Source organism: Pochonia chlamydosporia (assembly GCF_001653235.2).
Source record: "Pochonia chlamydosporia 170 chromosome Unknown PCv3seq00012, whole genome shotgun sequence".
Classification (NCBI taxonomy): Eukaryota; Fungi; Ascomycota; class Sordariomycetes; order Hypocreales; family Clavicipitaceae; genus Pochonia; species Pochonia chlamydosporia.
This window is the reverse complement of record NW_019154047.1, coordinates 185,414-200,272: the sequence shown is the minus strand read 5'-3', so window position 1 is coordinate 200,272 and position 14,859 is coordinate 185,414. Positions and strand designations below refer to the sequence as shown.

At 48.5% G+C, this 14,859-nt stretch overlaps 1 protein-coding gene across 1 annotated transcript; it reads right to left on the bottom strand.

Annotated features, from left to right (window-relative positions):
- Positions 1 to 2,537: 2,537 nt before the first annotated feature.
- Positions 2,538 to 4,616, bottom strand: VFPPC_18291 (TPR-like protein; the record flags this gene model as incomplete). The annotated part of the gene is made up of 2 exons (XM_022429927.1): positions 2,538 to 3,261; positions 3,316 to 4,616. The coding sequence occupies 2 exons, from the start codon at positions 4,614 to 4,616 to the stop codon at positions 2,538 to 2,540; spliced, it is 2,025 nt and encodes a 674-aa protein (XP_022285055.1).
- Between the last annotated feature and the right edge of the window lie 10,243 nt (positions 4,617 to 14,859).

Here is a 14,859-nt window from a genome sequence, read left to right as displayed (position 1 = left end):
CTAAACTGTACTTCTGGCCCAGCGGCGGTTGGATGCAGCGCATTGTGGATCCCAACGAATTGAGTCCAATTTTGGATGTTAGCAAATGTGGAAGTACTATTATGTACTGGAAGTATCTCCGCGACCATATTTTTTTTTTGAAAGAGAAAGTCGCACCGGAAGAACGAAGTGCACACAAGAATAGTCGATGTAAGATTGTTGAACACATCATGAGGCTGTTGGACTCTTTTAGATGGGACTGAAAATTGGCTGCTGGGCGCATTCCACGTCAGCCATTTCCCGCGACTCGCAATCCTGTGCGCAATCCATAAGATTCTGTCAATGCGCTTGAGCCCGTTTGAGGGAAGCTCCAGCATCCTCTCATCTTCATTCATCTCGTAGTTGTCGAACCAGTTGCCTGGAAAATAAGTCCCAGTGTAAATAAGACCGCGCATATGGTAATCCTCTGGGAGAGGTTTTCCGTCTTCGGAGCCAGGGAACCGAGCTGGGCAGATCTGCTTGCCATTCGTTGATATTCCAAGTAGCTTATTGAGCAGCTCTGACAAGCTTACCCAGGGAAACTTGTTTCTCAGCAGTCGAATGGCTCCCAGGTAGCCAGCTTGTGTCTTATTCCGACCTAGCCCGTCTGATTCCTCTCCTCCTAGTTCTGTCTCTGTATCGCTTAGAAAGAGATAGAAGACCAACGTCGTGTCAATGTAAGGCAAGGTTCGCTCGTCAAAACCGAGTCTGATGAGCCTCGCGTGTGTTTGTGACGCGAAAGACGCTGCCGAACTGGACGACGGACCAGGACAGCTCCCTGACTTCCTTTCCCCTCCCCTTTCTCCGGAAGCCGTTTGCATTAGGGCATTTGAGCTGTCTCCAAACCCCAAAAGCAGGCAGCTGAGCGAAATGCCAATGTGGCACCTGATGTGAAATCAGCATGCGAACGAGCTCACGCAATGGTGTGGTGGAAAATGGCTTACCCTGGATCTAACCAGCTGTCAGGTTTGTTCCAGCGGTTCTTGATGATCTGCTTGTGCAGGCGACGCAGGAATCGCCCCCGTGAAGATACCAAATAGTCCGCCTAATTTCCAGTGAATAAAATACGAACAAATCGTCAACATCTTCTTTCTCCACTGCAATGGTTCACACAGTCTCGCGTGTAGCCCTTTGGACTCGAGGCACCCAAAAGGGGCTCACAGGGGCTGGTCTGTTTATAGGATGTCCACTAATGGTACAAACGTGGGAAAAAGACAGCTGGTGACAGGGTTAGGCCGAGTGAGGCTTTGAGGGCACGAAACGAGAACGGCAACTGCATGTCGCCAAGCCAAGCAAGTGTAGCGATGTCAAGTCATTAAAGCAGAGAAGCAGAAGAGAGCCTACCACAAGGACCGTTTCCACGACAGAGATATGCTTCAGGTGATCAGGGGAACAGCACCGCATGCTATGGGATGACGCGTTAAGGGGATTGGGTCACTTGCGAATACTCATCAAATTACGAGCTATGTGACCGACCAAGAAGACCAATCGATCGATGTCTGATGAGCGAGTTGCGACTGTGGCACGCTGGCTGTGCTCTGCTCATTGAGCGTCCAGTTAAGGAACGGGATATCTGTATGGCACTAATTTGAGTTTCGAAAGTCGAATGGATTTCAGGTCGCTGGTGGAAAGCAAGCCCGTCCGCCGTCATAGGGCTCTTGAAGCATGGCCAATTATAATCATTGACCCTGTAGCCTCTTATCATGCTCGGAGATTTCGCATCGTACTTACCATACACTTCGTTTCATGAATTGCGGTTCTCCCAGACGGCCGCTAATGGCTTGGGATTTCTTTTCCATACCCGCCCGCATGGTGTAAGTGTAGTGGCAGCAGCTACATTGCAACCATTTCCTGTGAATATCACCACATTTCTGTTGCGAATGCTGGCCAAGGTCCCGTTAAAGTTGTGCTTCATGCACGGGAGATGCTGCGGCCTGCTTTCAGATGCCACTCTTGTCCTCTCTGGTATGTAACTCTGAAGACCAATACGACATAGGCAACGCCGTCAAGAAATTGAAAGATGCCTATTCATCTATCCATCCCAAAATCACGTTGTTTGACGGAGTAGGTGCCGGGTTGTCATATGGGGCCATGCGAGTCAGCCGTCTAACTTGGACACTTCTAGCGGAACACTGTAAGAAGTCCGCGGCAGTACCTGTTCTCAAAGTCATGCATGCGTCACGAGCAGGCGAGATTAAACAGTTCCCATCTCCGTGAGACCGTGTGAACACCAGGGGGTCGGCAATCTGGCTGCAGTAATGCTGATCTCTGCTGTCTAGAGGTTCATTGACTATGTGTGGGACAGATATGTCGTTGGGCGACGCTCCAACATTGTTGTGTTTACGCTCAGCTCTTGGAACAACTTTCGCAGTAGTGTGTAGGAAATAAAGGGTTTTCTGCCACGAGAGTTTAATTGGTATAAAGTTCCTTAAACGTATGTGAATTGATGGCAATACCTAGCTATTCCAAATGTGAAACAAATGTCCCATGTCTTCTCGTACAATGGCTAGCAACATGAATTAATCTTCGACCCCGGATGCACCAATAGTCTTCGACGGGCCTTGCTTAGGCGTGCCTGGCTCATTCTGGCGCGCATCGATATCATTACTCTTTGTCGAAAATTGCTTGGCATGCTCGTCCCAAACGAGCTTTCCCTTCTTCTTCAGGGCAATGCTATAACCAAGCCACAAGATTCTCTCGCATCTATTGACTACAGTTGAAGCAGGTTCGAAATACTTTTCGTCGTCCTCAATCTCGGTATTGTCGAACCACTTATTGGGATAGTAGTTCTTGGTGTAGATCAATCCGCGCATCGCGTAGTCTTCAGGCAGAGGGTGCGCGAACCCTCCTTCCGGCCAAGGTATTTCGTCTGTGTCTAGGCGCGGCGCGACTTTGCTGGTCCTCAGTAGATGGTTTAACAGCTGTGCCGTCTCTTCCCACGGAAGTGAATCCTCTAGATACTGCTGTCCTGCATCAAAATCCATCATGAACCAGTAGAACACCAAGAGAGTATGCAGGCACGGTAAGATATTCTTGTCACCACAGCGAGCAATAACAATCTTGAACGTCCGTGCTGCAAATTCCACCGACGTCTTAAAGTTGGCACATGATTTCGTATTTGCTTCGCAGTTATCGTCCATATCTGAATGTTTTCGGTGAGGGTTCAGAATGGCCCGCATTAGAACGTTCGACTCATCTCCAAAACCTAGAAGCAGGCAGCTCAATGAAATACCAATGTAGTACCTGGAACTAGAGTCAGTTTTATCGGTTTGTTGTTGCCTCGACGACTTCTCTCACCCAGATTCCAACCAGTTTCCGTGCTCTCTTCCGATACGACTATCCAAAAGGTCCAAAAATTGCTTCATTGATGGCTCCAGTTGATCTTCATGCTTCCCAGAGAATATAATACCATGAACACGAACAAATGCTGCGTCCACCGGGTCTAAACGTTGGACAGCGTTTGGACTAGGAGTCAACAGGGGATGAAATAGCGTCATCATGCTCTCTCTAGCCTTGAGGAAAGGAATTGGCACGCAAAGGGATTTGGCGTAAAAGTACAGTTGCTGGAGTGCATTCGGACGCGCCAAAATTGCTAGGTGGTGGTAAAGCCGCCCTGTCGTTGGTGCCTTGTCCGAAGCCTTCGTGTACCAATACTTGGAGACCCCAGTCCAAATTTCCCGATCCCGAATATCATCGTCTTCCACTGCCATCCTATAACGTCCTAAGTCGCCTAAGCATTCGACCCAAGTATCTTCAAATGCAGGCACAGTTTCATATAGCAACGCAATCATCGTGTAGGCAATGTATATAAATGTCAGCATGTGTTCGCGTGATTTTGAGAGTTTTCGCCTCAGGAGCTCCAAGAATGAGTGAATACCATGATGCCACATACGCACAGGCATTTTGTGGTCAGAAGCGAGTCGTCGAAGCGCATCACTCGCCGACGGATGTTGCGATGCCAATAGGAAGTCATGATGTTCATGGAGTAAGGAACGATGTAGAGATATCAGTGCATGATATTGCTCCTCACTTAGTTCGGCATGGATCTGAGAATTGTCATACTCAATGCATTTGTTCTCAAGCAAGACCAATCCGGCATAAATGCCTTGGACTTCAGCCGCGAGCTGATCTGATGATATTGGCCTGGTATGAGGTTGCCGGAATAACTCGGATGACACTTCGTTTTCAGAAGGCGACTGAACATGGGCATGATGCTGTGAGAACTTGGGATGAGTTCGGTGCTGCGGAGACCGCCGATGACTCCCGCTCGCCGCTAATGGACCGCGTCTAGTCTGTGGTGTCCTGGGTCGCTGTGGTGCGGCCCCTTTTCGGTCGTCATCAGCCGTCCAAAGCTGCCTACCAGATACATTCTTGCTGCCACGAACAAAACCATCGTCCCTCTCGCTCGGCCTGGCACGACTTCGGACAGGTGTGGGTGGTGACGATCCACGCGATCCACGCTGTTGAGTTACTGATGCAGGGGGGGAGCATATCTTCTTACTTCCCCGGCGGCTAGGCGTCGTCTCATCACCAGCCAAATTTAGCCCGTCAAGTTCGCCCTCAACCAAGTCAGGATTGCCAGACACAGGTCTCTTCATAATACCAACACCAGTAACTTGAGAGTCTTTCAAAGTTCTGGCTGTGGGTTTCCTACATGATTGCGCAGACAATTGTCAACGTCACGATTCAATTGTTTGTATATATATACCTGGATGGTAGTCATGAAGGTGATGGTGCAACTCACTGAACTGTAGTGAAGTTTTTGAATGCTTCATCAATATCAGATTCCTCGGCCAATGCCGGGTGCTTTGACGTATAATGGGTCTTGAACGCCTTAAACTCCGGTTGGAGCTCGGCATCACAATGCAAACACTGGTAGCCACGAGGTGCAGCTTCTCCACTAGCAGCTTTCTGTGGTTGCTTGAACCGTCTTCCTGTGGGCTAAGGTGTCCGCGTCAATAGCATATGGGGTATATTTTGGCGGTATATGCCGCGGAGCAGATCGAACTGTTTGTCGCGCAGAACAGGCCGCAAACTCGGCGTAGCCTTGGCAGCTGGAATACCCTTAGAATGTACCCCAAAGTGGCTCGTCGTGTTGAAACTATCCGGTAGGATAATAGCTGAATGAAACTTTACGGGGTCTTGAAGTTCAAAAAAAAAAAGTGCTTCGGTGGGCGACTTTTATGCTCCCGCATTCACCACGCAACCGTTTGTGAAAAGTGGTTCGCAACGAGCATTGACCTCATTTGGTCGCCTTGCGGCCGCCTCACTCAGATGGAAGGCAGCCTCAGCATGGCATTGCACGGGTTCTCTTGTCCGGAAGGGCTTCGGCGCCAGGGTGAGCAGGTGGAAGGGCGACCACCGAGCCGAAGCAGCCAAGGGGTGTTGCGACGTGCTCGGAGGAAAGCTGAGCCGTCTGGGGCTTGGGATTGACACCGAGCTTTCGGGGGCATTGTGATTGTGACTGTCTCTAGGATTGTTGTGTGTTTTGATATGTACTTTACGAGAAAGGGAAGTGAAGGAGACTTCTCTCGGGGAGAAATGGCGGCGTGTACTGCGACACGGTTGACATGCCCCTGTCTCCACCACAAAACCATGCAGTAGCGCATTGATACGTTCACCCCTGCGCAAATCCAGGACAGGCGCCTGGCTGACTGTACATCAGGTTCCAAATACGAGCGTGCCCTCTGACTCTGTAGGCTGGGCTCTCTCTCACCCAGTCCGAAGTTGCTGTACAAGGGGCAGGTTTTCCTTTGTAATGTGACCTTGCGGTGAGCCCCCGCTCTCTGGAGATCCCACAATGATCACGACAGCGCCCTGAATGGGTCGGTAACGATGCTAGTTTCTGGGTCGTCGAACCCAAAGCGTCTCCCGCCGCGTCCTGCGTCTCCAAGCACCAATTGGTAATGAGCAATTTATCCGTACGATGTCGTCTTATCTATGTCTTGAAAGCTGTGGAAGTTGCGAAAAGCGGTAGAATGCGGAAAGACTTGGGGTTCACTCTTAACAAGGTTCATCTAACTGTTGACCTCTTGTAGATGCGTCTTCATGAAACAGGATCACACCCTCTGGCTGACTAGCCAAAGGGAATAGTCTAGAAACTGTCTGGTATTAAAACCTACTCGAGTTGTAACTGCGAACAAGCCATCGCCGAATATCGCAATAGCACGCCGTGCATCGCAGAAACCGTCAGGAATATTCCACGCGTCGCCAACTAATTTACATCCCTTTCACACGTTAACACTTCCTCTTACTCTTATGTGCTCTAAAGACCACAGAGTCAACCACTGATCCAATACACCGGGACTTGAACGGCTCCCTAGCCCTAGTATTCACCTCACGCCAAAGCTCGTGTCCCAACGTCAAAGCTGTCCAGGGTTGAAAGCAACTCCACTCAATCCACTGGGTGCTCTAGTGTAGTGGGTAGATCATAATCCACTGAGTATCTCAATATAGTGGATCCACTGGGAGCTTTTGTGGATTGGGTGGATTAGGTGGATTGGGAGTGGATTAGCAAAGCGCCCGGTGAAGGTATCGCCAACCGGACACCCGTCTTCTTGTTCCAACTTCCAAGTCGGACTTATCTCCAAAAAAGTGTTTACATCATGTCAAAAATCGCAAACAAGGTGAAAGTAAAGGTCAACAACGTCTGGTGCAGTCAGTGCGAATAGCGCGTCCAACGCGGCTACTTGGTTCCATATGTCCGTATCTTGTAGATGTTTCAGGTACTTCCCAACCAGTCTAATTTGTATGGATCGCCAAGTAACGAGAACCACATTGGCTAGAGTAATTAACAGGCCCCATGTCGCGCGGCTGACGCGATTTGTGTCGCCTTCAATTGTTCGCGTAATATTGGGATATTAAAGAATCCGAGCGTATTTTTTCGAATCATCTGGGCAAAGGCCATTGGATGGTTAATATCTTGTATTGTGAATCCGTAGTCAGTGTTGTCCAGCTGCAAGGGTACTCTGCGAGATATTGGTTTACAGCTTGAAAACGGACGAACTACTGACGATATGCAAAATGAGGTGGATTTTTTGAGCAAATCTTATCTTCACATATCGAAACTAGTATCATTAGAATGAGAAAATTAAGAACATTCAAAGAGCACTACATTTATTATGTGCATTCTACAATTACACTGTTCAGAAGCTTCGTGGTGTTTTTGATACAGGGTGGCGGGATCGGTGGAATCGGTTGCTGTTAGGGTTACTCTGCGAAAATGTATGAGCGGGCTTAACTGCTCCTCTCCTAATCCACCCAATCCACCCACGACATCGTCCAGTGGACTCAGTGGATTAGCCAATCCACTAGGATTAGTGCCAGTGGAGTGGACGTGGAATCCACGAGTGGATCCACTGCGTGGACTGAGTGGAGTTGCTTTCAACCCTGAAGCTGTCTGTCATCCAGTGCAATCCATTATAAATGTCTCTAAAGATTATGCCACAGATTCTCCAGCTGCTGTTGCTTGGCACAGACGATAGCTGTGTGAACCGTCGAGGAATGAGTCTGTCTACGAAGGACAATTACGGCATGAACTGGCCGAATGGGTATCATGTTGTCGATTTTGCTAATTGACACGAACTTCGTGGCATATACCGCATTGTACAAAAACCTAACCCTGAGTTGAACGACCTCTAAATATCCCGCGACCCTCCGCATCACATGGAATCTTGTACAATTTCCACATGGCGGCTGATGCTGCCCTTGGTCGGAAAGCCTTGTTTACAGTCTCCCAGCGGACACGATTGCAAGTATCTCCATGAGATGAGAAAGAACTCACAAAAATAGACTGCGGCAGTAGTTCGCAGGTACTGCCGGGTAAGTTTCTCGCATCGTCCGGGTCTTTCCAAGATGTATTCGCGGCACCCATTCACATGTTGGCAGAGCGCAGCTGTTTTGGATATTTGGTACCTAAAAGATCATCCCCACGTTCGGTGACATGCCCGGGGCCATAGCGGGTTTAGAGTATTTCTCTGCTCTGGGGTGCCGGAATCTCCGCTTGGACTGAAGGAAAACTCCGTAAGCATCAAAGTCTCCTGACGTGTTTTTGGGAGGGACATGTTGCAACTACCTGCATAATACCGTTCCGAAATAAGGCGAAATACGAATCCTACCTGAGGAGGGACATTTCTTCTTTGGATATGACTCGTTGTCCAGGCGTGTTTCTTTCTCCGCAGTGAGTCGGATAGTATTTGATTCTCTCACCGCATCACGTAGTGACTCAACAGCGTCAGTTCCATCTTGAAGTTTCGACACTACGTCCGACCTTATTTGAGATGACAATGGCAGTATTTGAAGGAAGAGGTCTATGAGCTCCTGCTCCCGCTGTCGAAGTGATTCAGCCTCAGATTGCGAATGTTTGGTTTCGTTAGATCCGATACCCTTGGTCCTCGACGGGCATTGCACACCAGCCCGGCGACATTTCCCGCAAGGTCGACCTTCATCGCACCGTATCTTGTGTTTACGACAATTTTCGCAAGCCCTGGCTGTCTGCTGCCGTCTGCGACGAGGGTAGGAGAAATCACGGTACTGGCTAGTTGTGTTGCTGGTGCCTCCTGGAGAAGGCAATACTGGTCGTAGTGGCCCTTCGGAAGGAGAAGTTGTGGAATTGGTGTTTGTGAGCCGGGCCATTATAAAATTGGAGAATATTTGCTTCCGAAGAAATTTCAGAGGAGTTTGTTTTCTCGGAGCGATCGATGGAAGTATTGTTGTTGTGTTCAAGAGTAAGATCACGAGTGAAAATTGGGTTGACTGACCGAGTATGCAAACACGTGGTTCGGAAACTCCAGCGCTCCTACAATAGCCCGGTGTGCAGCGAATCAATGCCCTAGAAATAGTTGCCACCGGGCTCCGGATGGGACCACTAGCGAATACACCTCAAATTCTGCACAAACACCTTCTCGGTTGACACACGAGGCAGCTAGCTTTCTGCTTTCGTTTCGATGAGGTGACGTAAAGCAGTAATTCTTCTACCTGAGGCTAGTTGTAGCTTCTCCTGTATCCCTCCACTGTGTTTTCAAAGTCGATACTTGAGCCCTAACCGAGACCAAAGCGGTTCTGTAGGTCAGCACCGGCAGAGTTTGGGAGCTGCCGTCTATTGATTTATCTGCGTATCGGGAAGAGTTCAAAGCGGGGTTGGAAGCAACTTGTCATGCAAAACATGGCAATAGTAAATCCATACGAATCCCCTTCTGCCGTGGAGAAAATCGATTGAGAATAGGGCCTCTGAACATGGCCTCTGAAGACAGCCTAGGTAAAGACTGGCTGCTACCCCCATACAGAACCGCCCAGGAATCAGAGGGCCTTTATTAAAGAAGTTTGATATCACCACTGGTTTCGGAGTACCGGTCACTTGTATGTGCGGTTTTGCAAAGCGGATACAAAGAAATACAAAATGAGAGGCTTTATCATCTAATCGGTATTCGATCCTAATGAGGTATAGGCGATGGCTTGTTGAATTGTTTCTTCTAGGCTACCCAATTGTACATGAAACACCATTCTTTTAAACATGGTTTCTGCGCCGTAATTTGTACTTAGTCGAGACTCAACTTCAGATCAAATGCCTTCGCCGCCTCTCTCACTTCCAAATTCAGCACCTCAACGTAATTATGCCGCCAATTCATTTCGCCTCTCAATGGCTTCGCCGTCATGGCACCTACCGTAAGCTCAATATTAGCAGCCATCTCCCCACCGACCTCTCTGAGAGCTCTGTTAACGGGGCATTCCCTATTTGGAAATTTGGTTGTCTCCTTCATGACATTTGTAAACCTCCCTACTGCTAGCCACGAGGGCAGCTCTGGCGTTGGGTCAAGTATCCGCCCAGCCTTATTACATGCTTCGTTCAAGTGGACTGTAAGTTGGAGAAAAGCATGACCGCTGGGTATTTCGCCATCTGAGCAAGTAAAATTTTGTCGACAATGCTCGAAACCTTACCCATCCCCTTGGTATCACACATCCATAAGAGGTTGTCAATTAGCGCCCGCCAGTTTCCTATAGAGCCGCCACCTATTGACCGACAGTGGATGTAGTCGACCGAATTTTTGTTCGCGTCGTCTGCCGCATAACGCTCGACGTCATCCCCAAGGAAAAAAACGTTCGGAGGAAATAAAGTGGGTTGAATGGCGCTAAGGTCGATACCTGTAATTTCGGCGTTTGGGTATTTATCGGCCATTTCGATGACCCAATCGCCACCTGGATGGAGGTGGCGGTTATGAGGTACCATGTTTCCAAAAAGAATACTTGTTCCGACCTATTCCGCTGTCGAGGGAAGATCTTGGACCACGCGTGAACATCATACCTGCGGATCTGGGGGGTTCAATATATCCGCAATAGTTAATGGTTTGGAAGGCCCGCGAAGGCCCTGGTCAGAGCTGTTGGTAGGTAACGACTCCATTGGCTCACTCCAGCTGGCAGCAAGCACAGGCAAACCATCCTGAGATTTGCTTGTGCTGAGGGACCTCTGTAGTGGTGATTGAACACCGAATGCATCTCGCTGGACTAGCCTGCCACCGTTGAGAGCATCTGTTGAGCCAGCCTCTTGCGGAAACGAGCCTCGGAGCTGATTCAAAGGCGGGCGGTTCGGTGTGGTACTTGAATCTGCCGCTTTGGTTTGTTGAGGGGTATGAGTTCTTTTGAGGTGGGCTATATATTGATGCACTAGGCAATCGCCATGCCTTCGTTGAAGATGTAGGAGCATAGACTTGTGTGGGTTGGGACCGATCGCCTCAAAGTTACAGCTATTTGTGTCCTTAAATGGACATTTCTAAGAAAATTAGCTTAGATATTCAATTTGAAACAGTTTGACTTACCGCATCGTCGTTAACGACCTTTGGACGTCCTATCTCTTGCAAGATGAAGCAAATTGCGATGTGCAGCTGAACGGGCGTGAGTAAGCACATGTCGCTAAGGGCGCACACATTTCTTACCTTGGATTTACTCTTGAGATTTATTTGACACAATGGACACTCCCAACCTAAGCAATTTAATTTCTGGTATGATAATAGGAGTTCATCTCCAATCACATCAATCAGTTTGGCTGGGCTTCCCTCCCCTTTGCTTCCATTTGCTGCAGGAGGACCAAGCCAGCCTTTCACTTTTTTCTGTAGCCGGCGTCTTACATGATAATTAATAGAATTCCCACTCTTGGGAGACAATGGGCTAGAGTCCGCTGTTTGGGACACTTCGGGATTGGGAGATGGTGGCAGCAGATCCCTTTGAATGGCGATCTTCTCGTTTTGGTCTATTTTAAGCTGGTGGAATGTCACCAGATGGCAGGTGAGTCCAATAGTTGAATCGAATAATATCCGGCAACGAAAGCATGGCTGACAGGAGAGTATTAGCATGGAAATTTCTGCGCCGATTCTTATCCCTTACAAAAGACGTCAGGCAAAGCCTTCCAATATCTAGCTGGCCTAGAGGTTGGTCTAGAGGATGAAATGAGGGGATCTCTCCCGATACTTGGTTTTTTAGGGTTAACATTGTCGCAGCAAGTTCAAAGGGCTGTAGAAACTTAGAACTTACTATACTCAATAAGCTCGTCGGCATACGATTCCAGAGTTTGGAGTCGCTTTTTGCCACCATATTTCAGATGGTTTTGTACAAAATGCGTGTAATATTGCATTGGAGCATGCTCAGTACGTGGACAGCCGGCGTCGAAGCAATACTACACTAGTCAGAGTGATATATGTGAGAAGGGTACTTCATACGGACAGTATTGGCTTCGGCTGACAATTCTATGTCAAATTCTTCCCGAAGTAACAGCCACAGACCAAAAAACTTTTATCACAGTGTGAGTATTTGCACTTGGATCTAAAAAGGTCCACATACTTGTGAGTGGTCGGAAGACTGAAAGGCAGCGGCATCGACTACCTCGCGAGCCACGTCTAGGATGTGCTCCATATCCGCAGTGTTTGCTCCGGAAAGTTGGTATGAATTTAGAATGGGAATAAATTTTTCAGACACTCCAGGATTTAAAAACTGCCATGAGGTTTTGAGGGTAATTGGTTGCTCTCCTCCCCGTAGACATATCTCCTGATGAGGTCCCCTCTTAATGCTGTCTGAAGACGAAGTGTGAGTTGGATTTGAGGATGTTACGCTTACAACATCGGGGACCCTGTCATCTTGCCCAGGCCAAGGCCACTGCCGCTGGGGGAGACTTTCGTTACAGTGACCGGTGCTTAGTGTTGAATCATCTTCCTTCAGTCTCTTGGCCACTCTCTGACGGAAATTCCCGCAGCCGGGGGATAAGCGCTTGGGACACTTTTCACCTGGACCTTCAGGCGGGACACTACGCCCTGACCCCGACTTTGCCTAGAGGGGCATTAATGTTGTAATCTAAATATATCAATGCCAACTTTCATTCAACTTACTGTGGAAAAAAGGTTTGGATCACGTAATTGGCATTCCTGGTTCGAGGTATCGCTCTCTTGGGATGTCGACGTCGTAGGCCCCAGCCTGGCTACTTGGTTTGACTCGGAGCTTACTGGCGGCTCTTCACAGTATTGGTTTAGAGACGGAGTTGCGGATTGATTTGCAGCCCTGCCACCGGTCCATGGCGAGACCGGGTAGGTAAATATTGGACTTGAGCCTTTCGGAAATACACCCTGGCCGAGACCATCACAAACGGGGCTCTGGCTCGAAGCGCTACCGTCTTCACGATTTGTCTGTTAGGATGTTAAAGTGCTGCTATTCAAGGGTTAATTGGTTCGATTTACCGATGGATCATCTAATTTTGGTCTCCATGGAGCTGCCAGGCCTGGAATTGCTTGTTGGGACTTATAGTAATTTTGGAACGAAAACCAGTAGCTGTGTTTGTTACGGTGACGGGTGAGACCGACAGCACCATTGAATGACTTCTTGCAGATGGCGCAGGGCTATGATGGTTAATATCAGAATAGCTCGTTACAGCATGTAACTTACAAAAATCTTCAAACTAAAACTTTCAGCATCTTGGTAGACGAGCTCTTTAACTAGATCTCTTGCTTTAGGATTCTCTGTTGCAAGCATTTCTCTTGTTAGCCACTCTCCTCGCTAGCTCAAGTGCGTTTCGGAGTTCAAGGCTCACGATTTAGGATGATGTCATCGTAACATGAGACGATTCGCTTGAGTCTCAATTCCCCGCGGGGTTTTATATGGTTCTTCTCAAAGTGCTTCTTTAATCCCCATAAGTTGTACTTGTTCGTGTTTCCTGGACAGCCACTGTCGGGACAGCGCTGTACTAGTTAGCTTAGACCCTATAGGGTGTAGGATGTACTTACGGTTTTTTGCCCGCTTGGTGGCGATATGCCAAACTCTGCAACCAGCACTGCCAAAAATGCAAAAATTCTCTAGCAGAGCGTCAGCGATTGTGCATTTCTTGTTGTATGATTCACATACTCGCACGTCTGTCTCGGAGGGATACTGATTATCATCTTGACGCACTTCCCGAGAAATAGAGTCAATGTGTCCAATATCCAGTGGCGGGAGCGGAGTATGATCTTCCTTCAGCTCTTCTTGGGTTAAGTTGTAAATCCACTTAATAGTTGTAACTCTTTGATCGTTTGGCTTGTGGGTAAACAGCTGATGTATCTTACTTTCATCGCCTCTTGTCATCAGTATCGCATATCTCTCCGGCAATGTATATTGGCTGTTGGGTGAATGGTGGTCTAATTTGATCGATTGTTGTGTCATACAACCCGCGGTCGCTAGCTGTCTTGATATTCCAAATGAAGAGCCCGTGACTGGGCATTTCATTGCAGGGCTGGGGTGTTCATTTCTGTTAACTCTGGCTTCGGTTGGGTCTGCGCTGCTCGCTAATTCGGAAATGGGTGGCAGCCTAGTCTTGTCTAATGTAGTCCGTTTAAGATGCTGTTGGCTGCCGAGTGATACTCCGTCGAAATGATTGATAGTTCTAGTATTAATAATAGGAACCGTATTTGCATTAGACAACGGTGTTGCCCCTCCGATTTTTCGATCCATAGTGCTGTTTCGCTGGTAATGCTTGTTCAGCCTTGTATTGGGAATACTCTAGCCTTAGCTTGTGTGGTGTTTGTCTGATCGGTCGGACGACCGGTCGTATTTATGGGATGCAGTCTTGTTTGCTACTCGTTTGATGTCGATTTTCTGGGTTGCCGCGTGCCGACTTCAGGAAGCGAAGTAGAGAGCACTCATATAGCAAGCATGTTTAGCATACCATAAAACCGGGGCACTTCAAGATGTATGAAAAGGGGACCAGTTCTATTGAACCCCAGTTCTTGAGAATCCTGCGGAAGCAATGTTTATTAAGACAAACATATAGTCTCTGGTGGAGGACAATGAGTCTCCCCCTTTTTACGACAATGTTGGCGTAACACCGGACGACAATATGGTAAGGGGGAGGTTGCTGTGGCAGGGATGCAGATGCGTCAGAAATGAAACTCACTGCAAAAGACGTCGAGCTTTCAGGGGCAGGGTGATTGTGACTGTCTCTAGGATTGTTGTGTGTTTTGATATGTACTTTACGAGAAAGGGGAGTGAAGGAGACTTCTCTCAGGAAGAAATGGCGTCGCGCACTCCAACACGGTTGACATGCCCCTGTCCCCACCACAAAGCCCTGGTCCCATGCAGCAGCGCATTGATACGCTCACCCCTAAGCCAAAATGGAAGGCAACAGAAGATCCAGGACAGGCGTCTGGCTGGCTGGACATCAGGTTCCAAATACGAGCGTGCCGTCTGACTCTGTAGGCTGGGCTCTCTCTCACCCAGTCCGAAGTTGCTCTACAAGGGGCAGGTTTTCCTTTGTAATGTGACCTTGCGGTAGGCCCCCGCTCTCTGGAGATCCCACAGTGATCACGACAGGGCCCCGTATGGGTTGGTAGCGGT